This window comes from Cyprinodon variegatus, unplaced genomic scaffold (assembly GCF_000732505.1).
Source record: "Cyprinodon variegatus isolate N-32 unplaced genomic scaffold, C_variegatus-1.0 Scaffold340, whole genome shotgun sequence".
In the NCBI taxonomy this organism is placed as follows: Eukaryota; Metazoa; Chordata; class Actinopteri; order Cyprinodontiformes; family Cyprinodontidae; genus Cyprinodon; species Cyprinodon variegatus.
In genome coordinates, this window is record NW_015150793.1 from 503,213 (window position 1) to 520,891 (window position 17,679).

General features: G+C 37.2%; 2 protein-coding genes across 3 annotated transcripts in view; both read right to left on the reverse strand.

The window, feature by feature from the left end:
* The window catches only part of tmf1 (TATA element modulatory factor 1), a 13,571-nt gene extending 6,889 nt beyond the window's left edge, over nt 1–6,682 (reverse strand). Inside the window, exons 1-7 of the mRNA XM_015385461.1 lie at nt 6,086–6,682; nt 4,641–6,004; nt 2,756–2,859; nt 2,468–2,594; nt 2,265–2,370; nt 1,693–1,835; nt 510–676 (exon numbers count right to left, since the gene is read on the reverse strand). Coding sequence (XP_015240947.1) covers nt 510–676; nt 1,693–1,835; nt 2,265–2,370; nt 2,468–2,594; nt 2,756–2,859; nt 4,641–6,004; nt 6,086–6,221 — 2,147 coding nt within the window. The 5' untranslated portion in view covers nt 6,222–6,682. The remainder of the gene's footprint in view (nt 1–509; nt 677–1,692; nt 1,836–2,264; nt 2,371–2,467; nt 2,595–2,755; nt 2,860–4,640; nt 6,005–6,085) is intronic.
* A 2,231-nt stretch (nt 6,683–8,913) lies between these two features.
* LOC107091497 (NEDD8-activating enzyme E1 catalytic subunit-like) lies at nt 8,914–17,315 on the reverse strand. Of its 2 annotated transcripts, XM_015385452.1 has the most exons (18): nt 17,192–17,226; nt 17,045–17,083; nt 14,867–14,987; nt 14,694–14,774; nt 14,518–14,600; nt 14,346–14,426; nt 14,148–14,191; nt 12,560–12,624; nt 12,296–12,451; nt 12,114–12,216; nt 11,876–11,989; nt 11,549–11,602; nt 10,121–10,157; nt 9,952–10,033; nt 9,757–9,857; nt 9,595–9,658; nt 9,448–9,502; nt 8,914–9,353 (listed from the first exon to the last, which is right to left on the reverse strand). In XM_015385452.1, the coding sequence occupies exons 1-18, from the start codon at nt 17,209–17,211 to the stop codon at nt 9,265–9,267; spliced, it is 1,389 nt and encodes a 462-aa protein (XP_015240938.1). In that variant the 5' UTR covers nt 17,212–17,226; the 3' UTR covers nt 8,914–9,264. The 2 variants fall into 2 exon arrangements, with proteins under 2 accessions (XP_015240938.1, XP_015240939.1); XM_015385453.1 differs by lacking the exon at nt 17,045–17,083 and having other exon boundaries at nt 17,192–17,315.
* Between the last annotated feature and the right edge of the window lie 364 nt (nt 17,316–17,679).

A 17,679-nucleotide genomic window follows, 5' to 3' on the forward strand; every position in this document is an offset into this window, starting at 1 on the left:
GAACTTTGAACTAGTTCACGTAGAAAGAGAACTTTCCCAACACTGCGTTTAAGCCAGAATCATTTGACATTTAAATATGATTTCCCTACGACTTTGAATAAAAGAAATAGTTTTGCCGTCATTGTTCTGCATCTTAACATATCGGGACTGTGTGACCTTTGACTTTGTGAAGCTCTTAAATTAGTCATATAAATGTAAAATTACCAGACATACCTTTCTCAGAGTTCTCTAAATTACAAGCACATTTAGTGACTAAAAGAAGGAGAAAACAGATCGATGATCACACAAATGAAATATGATAATTATGAGTTATAGACTCATTTTTAGCATTTTGGACTAAAAATCAAACTACAACAAAAAACAATACCAAGAGATTTTAAGACATATCAAATTAAATGTTATTGATGGTCAAAGTCCCCATCAGTTTGCGCTGCAAACACATACTGAACTCCTCCTGTGAGCTAATGTTCTTAGCATTTAGTGTCTATAAAAGAAAGTTAAATATTTACTTATAAGAATTATCCAGGGCAGCTTGAAGGCTCCTGTTTTTTTCCTGCAGCTCCTCTACATCCGTCTGAAGCCTGTTTAGCTCCTTTTCTTGCTGCTCCACCACACCATTCAGCCTCTTGATGTTCTCTCTGTGTTGTTTCTCCACTTCTTCCTTTCCATCTAGAACCTAGAAACATAGGACCAGGAATCTTAACTGCAGTAACTGCAGGTCGGATAAAAAGCTTTAGTATTATACCCAAAAACGTACTCTGAGCAGTTAGTTCATCCAGATTATGATCCTACTTTTAAATATGCTTTTACAGAGCAACAAAAGTCAGGCTGATCCAGGCAAGCTTAGCTAATAGGGAACTAGCTCTAGGAATTCCCAAAAAGTGCTCCCTAACTCCTTTTCAGCCCCTTAAGCATCTATAAAATATGTGGTAAAAACTACAAGTACCAGAAAACATAATCGAATATTTTTCACTGGAAATATTCTACATGTGTTGTTAATGGTATCACTTATAACCTGTAATGGTAATCAAACAGAACATACTCACTTTTCCTTGATATAGATTCACTACAGCCTCACTGCTTTTCATTAAAACATAACTTATATATATTCATATCTATTTTTTTCTCTCTTTAATGATTTCATCCTGACAGCTCTCCAGGATCAGTTCAACATTAGATGCAGCTCCTGGAGATGTATTTTCATGTCTTGCTATCATCAACTCTTCAGCTAAACAGCTAAAAAATAAAGCGTCTCTTTAAGGGAGTAAACAGATTGTTATGATTAACTTTTTTAGCATTTGGAGTAAAGGTTAAAACTGGTTGTTTGCTCTTATTACCGCCACTTACTGGACTGAAGGTGTAGAAAAATTTTCTAACACAGATTTGAACTAATGTTCCAGGGCCTTTCAAAGTAAAGGGGACTGATTCCCCTGGATTCCTTTCAGGTAAAATGAATCCCAGGACTTAAGATTATATTTACTGGTTTAAAAGCCATTATATGCTAAAAAAAAAAAAACAAAAAAAAAACACAATCATAATGATTCAGCGTTTAGCATTCACTGCTTTCACATTAGTATGAAAAACGTGGCCATCTTAAAGATTGGTCCTTATCTTTAAAAATTGGAGATCACTCATACAGTCACACAGAAGTGAATTAGTAGAATTGTTGCTGATGTATATTTTTTCCCTTACCTGCTGCAGATGCCCAAGCTCCTCTTCTTGCTCTTTGATCTTCTTCTGCTGCTTGGTAATCCTACTGTCGCTTTCCTTTTCCTTTACACGCAGTTTCTTGATGATATTACTCTGCTGCAGCTGTTGTTTTGACAGCTTCTCACCTGATGGTAAGCAAAAACAAAACACTAAACCCAAAGCCATACATATTTCTTCGAGTTACAGTCTCAAGCTGGGTTTATCTGATTCAAATCCCTGTTTGAGGTAGTTTCTCTGCCTTCTTTTACAGAAAAATTATTTAAATTTGAATATCTGCTAGGACTATATTTACCATAACCGTTTGTTTAAATCTACACTTACCTTTAGTCAAAATCACAAGACTTAACAGCATTTTACAGCATGAGAACAAACTGTATATTTCCTTTGTCGGTCAACGAGTGGGATAACTTCTCACTGAATAAATTAAGTCTAATAATGTCAGTCTATCAAAATATTGCATGATTTATATAAAACATCTAAACAAATAAAAGAAGCAATCCGAAGGCTCAGGCTTTACTGTGCGGAGACAAGTGGACTCGAAAAGTGACTCTCACCTTCTTCAAGCAGACCTCTGATCTGCTCCTCCTTCTCCCTGATTAGCTCCATTGTATCACAAGAGTTTAGTCTCGTAGAAAGTTCTTCCCGCAAACCTTTTATCTCCTGCAAACCAAACAATGGGGGGAAAATGACAATGGTTTACAGATTTAACTTTGATGTCTATGTTGATAAACCCTTAAAACACTAATACTAACATTACCTTTTTGGCTATATCTCTCTCCTTGCAGGCCAACTGAGCCTTCCTCTCTGCATCTGCAATACGCTGAGTGAACTCATCTTTCAGGGATTGCACATTGGAGCTCTCTTCCTTCAGGCTCATCACTTCACTGACAGATAAACATATGGTATAAACACTTACTTTCACATCAATATAACCACAGTGTTACTCAGCATGCCTTCCAATGAAATTTTGTAGTAAATATGATTAAACACAACAAGAAATCTGTCTGCTTCAGTCATTGTCTGTTGGTACAAACCACAAACTCACTCTTTCAAATTGTCACACTCCTCATCCAGCCTGGCCTTGTCTTTGCTCACAGCCAGCAGCTGAGATTCTCTCTTCTCCAGACGGCTTGACAGATCATCAATAACCTACAAAAATACCCATAATAGAAGAAATGTATACACAGCAAGGGCAAAGCTGTATAGAGCCATACTCCAAAAATACAGAGAAACTAAATAAAGAATAAAAATTCTGTAAACAGAAGGGCAGAGTTTTACTCATTATTAACAAACCTGAAAGACTCAGGTTTTACACTTTATTCTAATTTTACTAAAATTTTTTTTCTTATTGGAAATTCATTTCATAGTGGTACAGCCAGATATGGTGGTTTAGTCCGACAGAAAATCTATGCAGCGAACTAAAAATGAGGGCGGTAGCAGAGAGGACTCCTAACTTCAAAGAAATCAAGCTCATTGCAAAAACAAACCACAACAAAAAATATAACATACTGAATAAACATCTGGTGTACCAGAGGCAGAGTTAGAAGCAAAAAAAAAAACAATAAGGGACTGCACACCAAAACATGCAATTTCCTGAAAGGTTCTTCTTTCAGGAAAGGGCATGTTTTAGTCTTTACAGTCCAGGTAACAAAATATTGTTTGATGATTAGAATTAGCGCATGATTGGAAGAAAATATACCAGGAAATAGCTGGACAGAAAACAAAAGCAGTCCATCAGAGGAAAGCAGGGTGGGAGATTCGGACATAAAACTGTAGCGCCATGCAAAACGAAATTTCAATTTGTATACACTATGTGTATACAAAATGAAAATAAAAGTTATCCAAGTCTAGGACATATTTTTCATTATAAACAAACAATAATACTGCTTTTAAAAAACATGCCTATTTTAAAATGGTTTTATCGCATAAATGCACACAGTGACTCCATCTAATCACATGTTCAAACCGATCCATGTTTATGTACACTGATAAAAGAAAATTAAGTACAAAAAATTATTCAGGCAATACATTCAGTCTTTAGGGTTTATCAAGAATTATGAGTTATTCATAATTCAAATTCCAATCATGCAAAGAAATTGTTCAAAATAATTATATGATTAATGGCAAACCCGCATTTGTTAACATTACGTGGGTATGTTGTTCTCAAACCTATTGTTGTTGACTACTGTTCTCCGTGTTAGTATTGTTACTTGGTCAAGCCTTTTCAAAACATAATTACAAAATAAGTAATAAAAACATGTATAATTTGTGCTAATATCATATCAGGTCAATATTGATAACAGTCAATTCTTAAAACTGCAATATCAGCATCATATAGGAAATGTAAAGTTGTATCAGGACATCCTAGTAAGTAGGTTCTTCTTTCAGGAAATGGCATGTTTTAGTCTCTACAGTCCAGGTAATGATAGTTTACTGCATTGGTTTACATCAATTTCAGTTATTGATTAAATTTTAAACCTGTATTAGACTGCATCATGTCCACGTATATACACATGTATATAAACTTGAGTAGGACAATATAAGCAAAATATACAACTGTAAGGTTTAATACTACTATAATAATGCTAGCTGCCTTGAATCCACCTTTTCTATCAACATGATGACCACATCATTCTCTGACAGCTTTAGCATCTTGGTCACCAAAAACTGTATCAAGTTTAGGAAACAAGGACAGCAAATTCACCTAACTGTTGACATACCTCACTGTCATGCAGCCTGTGTGAATAGTACTTCATTAGGCAATCAAATATTGAATCGAGACATTTCTGCTACTTATTGCAACCAATCTACTGTAGTAATGATTGAGATTAGATCAACTCTGCAGACAAAAACAAATCCTATTTGCATGATGGGTTTGTGTGTCTGCAATTCTGTAGAACATATCTGTTCCCAATAGATTTAAGGTTTACCTTTTGCAGCTCCAATATCTGTGAAGTTGAGACACTTCTCATCTCTTCTGTGATTGGCGGAGTCCCCTTTTCTTCTGCACTGCAGGTAGAGCCGAACACCGTATCGTCACCAACGCTGCCATACAATTCGTCAGGCTGCTCGCTGTTCACAGGAGTTGCACTTCGCCCACTTTCCTCCATCTCGTCTACTGCCTGCTCCTTGCCTGCCTCAACCAGTCCTTCTTCCTGGGCATCCTTCACATCGTCTGTGCTCTCCTCCACTTCATCCTCTTGCTTTTCACATGTTGAAGACAGAGGAGTCGGGCCAGCAGTAACGGAAGCTAGAGTCCGACTTCCAGGGACTTCATCATCAGAGTTAACCTCGCTGACGCTCCTGCTGTCCAGGGACTGCACGCTAAACGAATCAATGCGCTCAAACGCATCTGAGGAGGACCCGCAGCTCTCTGTGAGTTTGTGATAGTCCTCCAGTCGGGCAAAATCTCCACAGGTTGAAGCCGTGAGGAGCTGGAAGGAGCCTTGCATCAGGTGAAGCCCAGTTTTACTCTCACTGGTTTCTTGTCTGGAGCTGGCAGAACTTTCACTCAACACGCTCTCATGGTCAAGCACTTCAATGTCACTTGTAGTTGAAGTCCCCGAGGAGAAAGCACTGACTGGAGGAGAGGGTGTCTCGTTTTGACGATCCTCTGCTTTAAGATCCTTTTGAGCAGAGGGAACGTCCTTGGAGGATGCGGGGATTGTGTTATCAGCTGGGGTAGAGTTCTTATCTTCAGAAGCTTCAGAGGAGTTTGTGGAATCGGTCTCTACCTGTTTTTCAGGTGGATCTTCTGCTTGCGTTTTGGATTCAGCTGAAACTGACTCTGTATCTGTTTTTACATCGTCGATCGTGCTGTCTGGACTGAAAGGGTGGTCAGTTGGAGAAGAAACAGGAGAAACCGGCTGAAGGAGGATGGCATCAGCATAAGGTGCTGCAAGAGCGGATTTGGTCTCCTCAGGCTGTTGGCTGTCCGCCACTACCTGACTCTCAATACTCTCCTCCGTAGGCCCTTCTGGTTCTGGAGTATTGTCCTCATTTTTGATCTGCAGCACTGCTCCTTCGTTTTTGCTTTTCTTTTCCTTCTCCTGAGTTTGCCTTTGAGTCTTTGCTGGGGGGATTGACACAACTTTGGAATTGGTCACTGGTGCATCTCCTGGTGATAGAAAGGCACTGAAAAAGTTTTCAGATTCATCCACAACAGTACGTGTGACAGGGGTGGTAATAGCCTCAGAGGTGAGAGGAGGAGTAGTGGCCTTCTCTTCAGCAGGCGCTTCCCATTGCGTCATACCCCATCCTCCACTCACAGTGACCTTCCCAGGTGAGGATGTATCTAAAACAGATAGCAAAGTGGTCATTGAACTTTCCATGTACTGATTTAACATCTTTAAATACGGCTGCGTTTGCTGCTTACCGTCATAGGGCATTACAACCGTGTCACCCCATTGATCCTCTTCCTTGATGTCCAGAACTCGGTCGATTGATTTCTGCGCTGTCGTTAAAGCTTGTTTGGCGAAGCTCGACAGGTGAGACGCGTTAAACCAGCTCATTCTGATACTGAAGCTAGCTAGTTATTAAAACAAATTGACTTCAAGCGGGTTCGACAAGGTATAAGTCTTCACATTTTTCTTATTTATCACTGACCTGCCTTCACAAGTCACAGTCTTCGGAGCCAAACAGGCAGCTAGGACCGAGTAAGAAGTTAAAAGCTAAACATCGAAGACATTAATAAACATACGGTTCCTGTAAATTATTTTGGTCAGATAGTTTCAACTGGAAAGAAAAAAAAAACTGCTTAACTCACACCTAAAATATAGTGTTTCCTACGAGCCCGTCACCAGAAAAGACCAATAGCTAATAAATAATCCAAACTCTCAACGCAAACTTTTAAACTAAACCAACTGTCGTTGTCAATTCACGCCTTTTTCGGCTCATTTTAATGGCCCTCATCGTTTGTTTTGGTCGCAGTTGACTTGTAGCACAGCTAAGGCTAGCATGCTCGCCACTTCCTTTCCACGTAGCACAATGACGTCACGATCCGGTTTGGGTCTGGTGTTGCATTCGCGTACCGCTCAGAATTTCCAAAAAAAATATCATAAGGGAAATATTCAAAGCAGAAAAACACGCAAGGACTTTCCATTTTATTAACGATTTGTTTAGAATGCTGTAATTTCAAATATTCTTTATTGTGTGTCTCGTACCGAATATAGCGGTCAGTTATTTTAGGAGATTAACTTTTCTTCCAGCAATATCCGAGGTAAAGGAAGGCAGCCGCAACTTGCCATGCGTAAGACAAAACGAAAACAAACGCACATTGTCCACAATAAAATAAAAAAAATTGAAAGTACATTAAGACTCGAACATAAAAACCTCATATTGTATGTATTTTAGATTCTAGATTATTTAAGTACGGGAGAGGATTAGGGCCACTGAAAAAACAAAAAAGTTAACTGATATTTAAATTTTATTTCAGTATAATATGAGAAAAAAGTCAGAATTCTGCTGGATGCCAACATGTTTGTAAGCTGTCAGAATTCAGTCAGAATTTTGAGATTTAAGTCAGAATTCTGATATTAAAGTCAGAATTCTGAGAAAATTCTGAGAAAAAAGTCAGAATTCTGAGATTAAAGTCAGAATTTGGGCGTTTTCCCACATTAAACTGAAGTAATATTCAAAAATCAGTTAACTTTTTTATTTTTTTTAGTGGCCCTAATCATCTTATCCTCTATATGCAAAAAAAATATTTTTCTTTATCATAAACTTTATTTTGATCATTATTGTAAACTAACCTAGCATTAACTAATAATTTAACCATAAAAACATAGAGATTTAAAAACTGAAATTTGAGGCTCTTACTCTTAGTAAGGACTATCTGATCTTGGCTGACAGGGTACTGAAAGGCTTTTCCCCTTTTGCAATAGAACAGTTGTGTGATTCTGACTTTTCAAATTTAAAGATACACAAAACACAACATGAAGCTTTTCTACATGTGGACATTAGCATTATAATTTTTTCCCGCAGCTTTTATATTGTTATTACACTGTCACAAGTACAGAGCAACGAAATGAACTCTCTGCATTTAACCCATCCCCTTGGTGAGCAGTTGCGGTCTGTGAGAGTGGGGCTCAAACTCAAAACCCCAGGATTCAAAGTCCGATTTCCTAACTACTAGGCCGCCACTCCCCTCGACCCGCCCTCCCACTACACCCTTTAAAAGGGTTTACTTATTCGGAATACAATAGAGTTAAGATATGCTAATTAATATTCTTATGCTGAAGTAATGCAGTAATAACTAAATAGAAAAAAAAGAAAAACGTCTAAAAGTTGATATTTCTTTTTCAATTTCGTAGCTTTGTTAGTTTGCAAATGTGGTCCCCAGCTAGAATCTAAAACCTTGCAAAGAGCTAAACCAACAGGTGGAATGTACTCTGATTATAGAACCAAACTAATGTTGCAGGTTTACATGCCACAAACTGTGTGCCTGACCCTAAAGACGTGTCTACAGGAGAGATGGTGACAGCATTATGGACCAAGGTTTATTTTATTATTTTCTTTTATTTTGGATGGTTCAGAGTTGATCGGTACACAGAAACAGCTAAACAGAGGGTAAGCATGTTAGAGATAAAAAAAAAAAAAAGACTTGAGAGTAGGTTGAAGGTTAATGTTTCAGAAGAAATTTCCTCTTGTACGGTAAACAGAAATTCTAATGTCATTTTTTAGACCAAAGCATATTCATGCCTTAAAATAGCCCAGTCTGAGTCCAAAGTTAAAACACTTTGTCTGCACTTAAACTTCTGTTTATGTTATGCCCTTTAACCATTCTGAAGAGATAAAGCTGTGCTGCACAGATTAGCCACTTTTTATTCCCTTGATTTTCAGAACTTATTGGGATGACCCACGCATCTAGCTGTTGTTTAGTCCTACAAATACATTTTTTTTTTTTTTTACAAGATGTCTAAATGAAAATGCATTTGTGAAATTTTAGATTTGTATTTGTATAAAATGTACAATATTTAGCGCTTCGGTTTTGGTCCATTACATACATTTTTCTAAAACTTGTACCCTTAAAAAATGTAAAACGTTCGTAAAATTGTAAGATCTTTGAATGCTTCTTCAAGATACAGACCTATTTTTTTATATAATTGACAGCATATTTTTCATGCACTATCATGTTTATTGTAAAAGACAAACCAAAAAATATATATGTGTGTGTGTGTGTGTGTGTGTAGGGACAAGAAGCAACATGATATAAGACAAACCATTTTATTCCAACTCAAACATCTTCATACCGCTGCATAGGCAATGTAAATTGAAAAAAACTAGGAAATAAATAAGTACAATCAAAGCATTTAAAGAATATTCTTATTTGCCCAAACCAAACTACAATTATTTAAATGTCAGATATTAACAAAAACAAACAAAAAAACGAAACAATCAAAAATGACAAGATGTAGACAGCAATTTGGCTTTCCTGTGCAAAACGTCCACTTTTGTCAATATATACATTTTACCAGTAGAACATTAATTACACCTGATGAAAATTTGACTGAACGTGCAGTAAACTGTTCTGTATTGAAATAGCTTGAAATAGTTTTATGAGGTAAAGCAGAGTCGGAACAGCATGGTTTGGGGACTGGTGACATCAGCCACAGCCAGTTCTTGTCCGTCTTTTAGGCCCAGATCTGGAAAACAGGTCAATCACATGCATGAAGAAGACATATGGCCTGTTATAAATCAAAGCTCTGCCACTAATCAAATATTTTAGAAGCAACTGACCTCTCAAGGTTTTGGAAAGATTTGGTCTTGTCCTTTGTTCGATTGAGGCAACGGACTGAGAAAGAAGATACAATGGATAAGATTATTTTAGAGATTTCCAATTTAATCATATTTATTAGTCAAATATAAACTAAGACTTTTTTTTACCTGCAGATATAAAGTTTTGCTCTTTCCTTCAACCTTTGCTGTTATAGCAGGTGATTTCATTTGCCTGAAAACAGATGTTACAGATTCAACATATAAATTAAGGATGATAACAACCATAAGAACAAACTTAATAAGAAAGCACAAAGAGTCAAGCAAACCTACAGGGAGACACTCTCTGTCAGGTAGTTCAGAACCTCCTGCAGGGTGGAAGATGGAGAAAAGCCTAGATCCTGAGGAATCTGGCTGCAGGCTGAACAGTTTTCCTACAAAGGGAAGAGTCGCAATTTGCCTCAACCTCATAAAAAAAATCTGAATCATAGTAATAAATACGAAAAAAGAAGGAACCCAGGCACAAACCTTCCGTTCTGCCTCAAAAGTGTACGTGTATAAGCCATCCACATCATTGAACACCATATAATTGCAAAGAGGTACATAGGCGCTGCACAAATAGATGACATACGAGACAATGAGATAAAGTTTGTAAACCAATTTTTATGATTGCAAAAAAGAAAGATTCATGACTCACCTTGTTGCCAACTTAAAAACCTCAGTTGCACAAGCAGCTGCGTCACAAAAAGCAGAAAACAAAGTAGTTAAAACACAAACTATGTTATGTTTAAAAAATAAAAAAAAGCAAAATCTTCTTAATATATTTTAAAAACTGTTCTGGTATATATATATATATATATATATATATATATATATATCTCAGAGGTTGGTAGTAAGTAGTTAAATTTACTCAGTTACATTTAATTGAGTAACTTTTTGATAAAAATGTACTTATAATGAGTAGTTTTTTTCTGCATTACTTTTATTTGAGTAAAAATATGTGGTATCTCTATTCATACTTGGGTAAAATGTCTGGCTACTCCACCCACCCATGGAAAGAACAGGCTGGTTTTACACAAACATGTCTCCCACCCCATCCATGAAGCTGTTGCAGAACTAGACAGCTCCTTCAGTAACAGACTGCTACACCCCAAATGCACCAGGAAGCATTATCCTCTCAGCAGCTGTAAGACTCTATAATGACCACTGTTCCAAACAACTTCAATAAGTTGTTACATTCATGCTGATTTTACACAGTTTCTACCCAAGTCAGTTAAATGGCCTGCCATTGTCATTTTGCACATCTCTGATGTTGCTGCTATGTTCAAATATCCATTTCTGTAAAACTGTCCATAACTGTATATTGGTATTTATTCTCCAGGTGCAGTTTTATACTGTTAAAACATTTTACAGTACAGTATTTTATTCTTTATCGTTTAACTCTTCACTATTATGTTATTCTTATACATTTTTCAAAGTTCCATATTTGTGTGACCATTTTTTTATAATCCTTTTGCTGCTGCAACACCAGATTTTCCTCCTTGTGGGACAATAAAGGGATTTTCTATTCTATTGTAAATGCACCAGAGAGCGGAACACCTACAGTTAATGTGTGAGACTTCTGCTTAGTACTCCAGCTTCTTTGTTTTATTTTTATTTCCTATTTGCCAATATGCTGTGTTGTTTGGAGGTCAAGTTTATCAGTCAATACTTTATTTTATCATGTTACAGGATGTAACTTACCATGTTCTCATCTACATCCATAACGTACAACCAATAAGGATGTCAAGAGATTTTTTAGCAAAAAAAAAAAATCTTGTTTCTTCCACCTGAAATAGTTTTTTAATTATCAAATGTTATATATTATTTTTTTAATCTCAACTTCCAAATTTGCTGATAAATGTATGTTTTCTAAATGTACAACATAATTAAACCACTAAAATTTCTTCCCAATTACTATTTTACTACTTTTATTGGATGAGTAAAAACATGAAGTAGTGCAATTCTTACTTGAGTGCAGCTTTTTGGTACTTCTCTAATATTTATCTTATAGGTTGAGAGAAATTTGAATAAACTATAACCAGCCCAAGACTTCTGACAGATATACCTATAATCTGAAACTTACCAGCAATGACAGCGTTTGTAGATGCTACAGCAGGAATTATGCGTTTCACAACACCTGCAAAATTCAAAGGGAAAATCTGCTTTGCTCACTCATCATTCCTCAATCAAAAGAAACCAGACAGCCAATAAATGTAACTAAATAAAACCAAATACTGATAAAAGTGATCTCTGTTAGATAATCATCTCTAAATTCAATGCAAACACACAGACTGAAATAAAAAGTTTAACAGTTGTGTTTTTTTTTTTATAACTTGGCTCATTTCCCAGAGGAGCAGCAGGAAGACAAAACAACAGAGACCTGGCAGCAGATGGGCTGTTTTATGCTCACCCTGTGTAAGTCTGTATGTGACTCCAGTTATGCTGAACTCTGCAGCTCTCTCCAGAGATCTCTGGAACACCCACTGGATGTGCTCGGGGTCATCTCCGTCCAAGGCTATAGCATCTTATCCACATTTACAGAACAAAACAGCCAAAGAACAAAGTTGTACTTTATTATCAAGCTTAATCATAAAAGGGAAATAATAAGAAAAAAAACAAGTGACAAGTAATCCGCCTTTGTTATTTACCTCCAAACGGCATCTCCTTGGGCCACAGCAGTATCCGTACATATTCAATACAATGCTCTGGCAACCGAGGCATTGTTGCTATTGTGCACATGGGGAAGTTAATCTGCAAGAACAGGTGGACATTAAAACCCATTATGATTTGGTTTCTGTGCATTGGCTACACTGAAGGTGTCCCAGATTACCTGGGGAGGGTAAAGTTCAAGGGTACAGTCAATGCAGGCAGTTAAGCCTGGGAGAATGACCCTGGCGTTGCCTTTAAAGCCTTCTGTCCCACCATCAACAAGTGGAATAATAGATGTTTGATCCACTTCACCATCCTCGTATACCAGCAAAGATATCTGCACATAAAAACAAATGCATAAAAAATCTCTTATCATCCTGAAATCACAGCTTTGATACTGATAAATGAAAAAAGTGAAGATCAGTTCTATAAGGAAACAACTTACCAGCATACCGTTCATCCACCTCCTGGCAACGATAGAGTCAAGCCCACAGACAATAATGTGGAATCCTATATGAAAGCAGGAGAAAATAAATAAAAGGCTGTAAGTTTTGTTAATAATGAGGATAACTCTTCAAAATAATTAGCATAATAATGTCATTTAATCAATTTCAATTCAAGAGTTTTATATATAAATCCCTTTAGAGAGCCAGCAGCATTAGAAGCCAGGTGGCTGAAGGTTGTTCAATGTCTACATGTAAGGTGCTCTCTGTTTTAACATGTTTTATTTAAGGTACTAAAATGGGGCTGCACGGTGGAGCAGTGGGTAGCACTTGCCCTGCAATGAGAAAGTTCTGTGTTCGATTCTCGGTCCGGGGTCTTTCTGCATGGAGTTTGCATGTTCTCTCTGAGCATACGTGGATTCTCTCCGGGTACTCCGGCTTTCTCACAGTCCAAAAACATGACTGTTAGGTTTATTGGCTTCTCTAAATTCTCCTAAGTTGTGAGTGTGTGTGAATGGTTGTTTGTCCTGTTTGTCTCTGTGTTGCCATACAATGGACTGGCGACCTGTCCAGGGTGTACCCACGCCTCCTGTCCGTAGACAGCTGGAAAAAATGGATGGATGGTACCAAAATGGGGCTGCACGGTGGTGCAGTTTGGAGCACTGTTGCCCTGCAGTGAGAAGGTGCTGTGCTCGAGGTCTTTCTGCATTGAGTTTGCATGTTCTCCCTGTGCATGCGTGGGTTCTCTCATGATACTCAAGCTTCCTGCCACAGTTAGGTTAACTGTTAGGTTAATTGGCTTCTCTAAATTGTCCCTAGGTGTGGGTGTGCATGGATGTGTGTCTCTGTGTAGCCCTGCGACAGGCTGTGCAGGGTGTACCCCACCTCTCCCATAGTCTGCACCGGCCCCACTGACCCTGATGGAGTAAGCAGGAGAAGATGGATAGATGGATCCAAAATAAAGCTGGACACAGGCATTCAAATATCTCTTACAAACTAATATGTTAATCTGACCTGGAATAACCGGATATTTTTTTGTTTCACCTGTACTGTCAAGTACACGTCAGATAAAAGCACAGAGTGCCTTAAAGAAATATTTATCCCCATTGAACCGGTTAACATTTTGCTAGAGTAAAACCACAAATTCAATGTCTTATAAAAATATTTGAACAGTTTCCTTTTCCTGCTGCAAAAGGCATCGCAACGGCACGATGCTACCACCATTTATTTTCTTAAAAGTGGGGATGGTGTGTTCACTGAGTTTTTTCACCAAAAAAGCTATAATAATATCAGATAAAAAAAACTGAAGAATGTTGAGACAAAAAGATTATAGTGTATGGACGTTTCTGCAAGGCATTGTGATACATATGCCACTTTTTTTACACTATGGTCTGAATATTGTTTATTTCACTAATGAGCTGTGTTTTTATAATCATTTATGAAATAAATTCAGTATGGATTTATTAGCAGTAGTTCATCTGAATAAAACTTACTATATTACATAATTCGTACACTAAGTACCTCCTCAAAGACATAAACCACTGATTTAGTAAGTCTGAAGAGATGAGGAAGTACATGACAGATACTCACGCCTGTAGAACGTTTCATCTAAATCTTGAATTTTCTTAAAATGTCTGAAGCAAAGATTAAGGAGAAGATCATTCTAATTTTATTTCACATTCCCCTTACTTTCTGAGATTGGATCTGTGTGCTTGTGATATTTTCCACAAAGAAAGGTGTAAAATGATGTGGTTAACAATCCAAAATCTTGCTTTTGGAAAAGGATACGGTACCACCCGGCACCCTGGGATTCGGCTGTTGATAAAATCTGCTGCCACATCTGCCTTGGGTCGGCCTACATCTTTTGATCTGGTGAAAAACATATTTTTAAAAACTAAAATAATGCTTCAGCTTTATTTAATGAGTAATTGTAAATCAATAACTAAATAATTACATCCACCTGAAAAGGAACTGACGATTCAGGTTGGAAACATCTATTGTGTCCATGTCCACTACATCAATGTTTCGGAAGCCTGATAAAGCCTGAATGACACAGCAAAGACAAGCATAGTACATATTATATTAGCAGTGGATTATTTTAGAACAGAGAGGAAATGTAAACAGCAGAGAATTTACCAGGTCTTTCAGTAGCTCACATCCCAGTCCACCAGCACCAATGACCAGGATCTTACAGGTTTCTAACAAAAACTGCAAACACTGTTGAAATTATAACAATAACATAACATTATTGAGAAACAACAGGACAGTTTATGGAGGGCGGCACTTGAAAGCTTTATCGAGATGACTACCTCTGTGCTGGGCTCAAAGTCGGGATGTGTGAATGGCCCTGATCTCTCCAGGAACTTTGTGACGTGATTCCATCGGCCTTCCCATTCACAGCTCCCCCCGCCGACTCCGTCCACCACCATCCTGCAGAAAGGACATATATATAGAAACATTAATATGTGCCATAAATCTGAAAGACATATGGCAAATGAATGCTGTACAAGATAATATCAGACGGTTGACCAAAAAGGAGCAATGACTCAAAGAATCTACATTAGGTAGAGTGAACTGTGCAGTTTATATCCGATGACACAGTTAAAGGACCTTGAAATAAAAGAGACCTGCTGCTTGAAAAATATTCATGTATATTTTTTCACATTTATCAGATGAGCACAGTCTTTAAGCACTCTATAAGATAGGCAAACACAAAGTAGTGCATGTATGTAAAGAACGAGGAAATACAGACACGGGTTTCTCATCTGATGATAAATAAAAACTGAAAGGTGAGAAGTGTTTGTTTTTTGAATTTAGTCTTTTGGATTTTTAATTCAACACTTTTGACAAGTTTAACTTGTCATTACAAAAACTGCTTTCCTGTGAAGGCCTCAGATGCTGTTGGAAACCAATCTGAACAATTAGCAGGATAAAGACCAAAGAAAACACAGATGCCAGGGATAACATTGTAGAAGGTTTAAAGCACACATAGGTGTGAAGGTAATATGGTCAAAGACCAGCCATCGGTTCCAGATTCCTCTGATTGTTTTTTATTTATTTGGCCCTTTTCACTCTGACAAACATTCTAATGCGCTTCCCAAATGTTTGTATCATTAATTGGCAACACATCTGCACTTGATTGGACCAAGCCACAATTAAACAGGTAGAAACAACTAACAAAGTCTTAACAGAGAAACAAGAAAAAAACCATTAATCTAATTTACAAACTCATCTACATAATGAAAGGGTCTGCAAAATAAGCTATGTGATACAAGGTAACTCAAAAAGTTTACTTAAAGAAAAACAAGCAAAGCGTTATTCAAAAGAAAACCCTCTAATTGGTAGAACCCAGCAGGGTAATGAATGACATCATCTGGTCATTTTAGCAGGAAATACTGGGACAAACAATGGTGAGTAAAAAGATAAACAGATGCCATGAATATGCTGATTGTTTATTTGAAAACAAAGTAAACAAGTTCAATCGATAATCCAGAAGTAATAGCTTTTAACCTAAATATATAAATAGATGGAAAATAAAACATAATGCTAACACAAACAAACCCGGGATAGTAAGTGACGCAAAGTTGCAAACTAATGTTTAAATTCAAGCATTATGAATAAGAAATAAGAATAAGGGACGAGTGGTGCACACGAACTAAACCACTTTGTCACAATAGGATCTGTATCATCTCAATGATTGGTCAGTCCATAATCCAAAAATGAAAAAGAAAAAAGTAATGGCACCACTGTAAACCAAAACACAACTGTCTGTCTGAACTGACAGGAGATCCACAGCTCAGGCATCCTGAACAAAATGAAATGTAAACTTGCCAAGCCTTTGATGGAAATAGTGATAAGAGATTATTAGAGTTCCCCGCAATACTGGGGGGAAATGAGTCCAGATGTAGATATTCTGCTCGTTTGAAGTCGAAAGCAAACTCTTAAAACAGCATCATCAGCCTAAAAATGTTGGCAGCGTCCTGCTGGGGCATATTTGATTGATTTATAAATCAAATAGCCCGAATGTTAGCAAACCATGTCTCATTTCCCTTCCACTCCACAAAAATGAACAACTTTGTGCTGGACTATCACAACATTATACAAAGCTTTGCACATTTCCTTGACTTATTCAAAACTTGTTTTATCTAAGCTCGCAACATTTTGTTTTTCCTTTTAGGTCAGGTGTTTCTGACTCTCTCTCCCTCAGCTGCTCCTGGGTGGATAAAACCGACGGTTAGTCTTCCATAAATAGCCATTATGTCAACAGTGACCACACATCATTCCTTCAAATACGGATAAAAGTCGCGAATTCACTGTTTAGACAAGCTTTTTGTTTCTGATAGACTAGCCACGGAAAATGCCTCTAAAGTGGTTACTTGTGTATTTTGTTTACAGCCAGGTTAGTTTTCTTTTCTAGCTAAGGTTTGCTTTCTTCCTGTTCTTCCTGTTTAAACCCGGAGCCCTGGAAACCTCAAACCTCCACTAACTTCTCAGTCAGCTCCACTACTCTCCCTCTCTTCTTCTCCCTAAAAAGAGAGAATAAAGGAAGGTTGATTCACGCTATGTTTTTAGGTTAATGGGATCAGACAGCATATTTTCGGGGTTTCTTTCTCGTTTCCTCTGCGTCTACTTACGGCTCTTCCATCTCCGCCATGTTTGGTAGTTTCAAATGCTAAAGCCGGTAGTGGTAAACACATGTCCAAGTTGGAAATGCATTTCTTAATTACTAAATTAAATATTTCTATACTTTGAAATGACATATAAGCTGAGATATAATGTTAGGTAACTAAAGTGTAAATACATTTTGAAGAAAATTTGCCTGTATCTGTTTTGGTTGATTGACGTAAAAAAGTTCCCATTATCTTGAAAGCATCATTAAGTCCACCAAAAAAACGTAATTTCAACGAACGTCCGACAGATGGCAACATACAGCAACAGCTGTAGTTGGATGAATTCAATTAATCGTTTATTTTAGTTTTTTTTTTTTTTTTGGTAAAATACTCACAAATCGTTGTTTTTCAAGTCCAATAAAAAGGACAAAACCAGTTTTAAGCAAAGATAATTCTGAAAATACAGCAGACCTACTTAAAAACTATCAACTTTAAGTGATCCTTCTCACGCC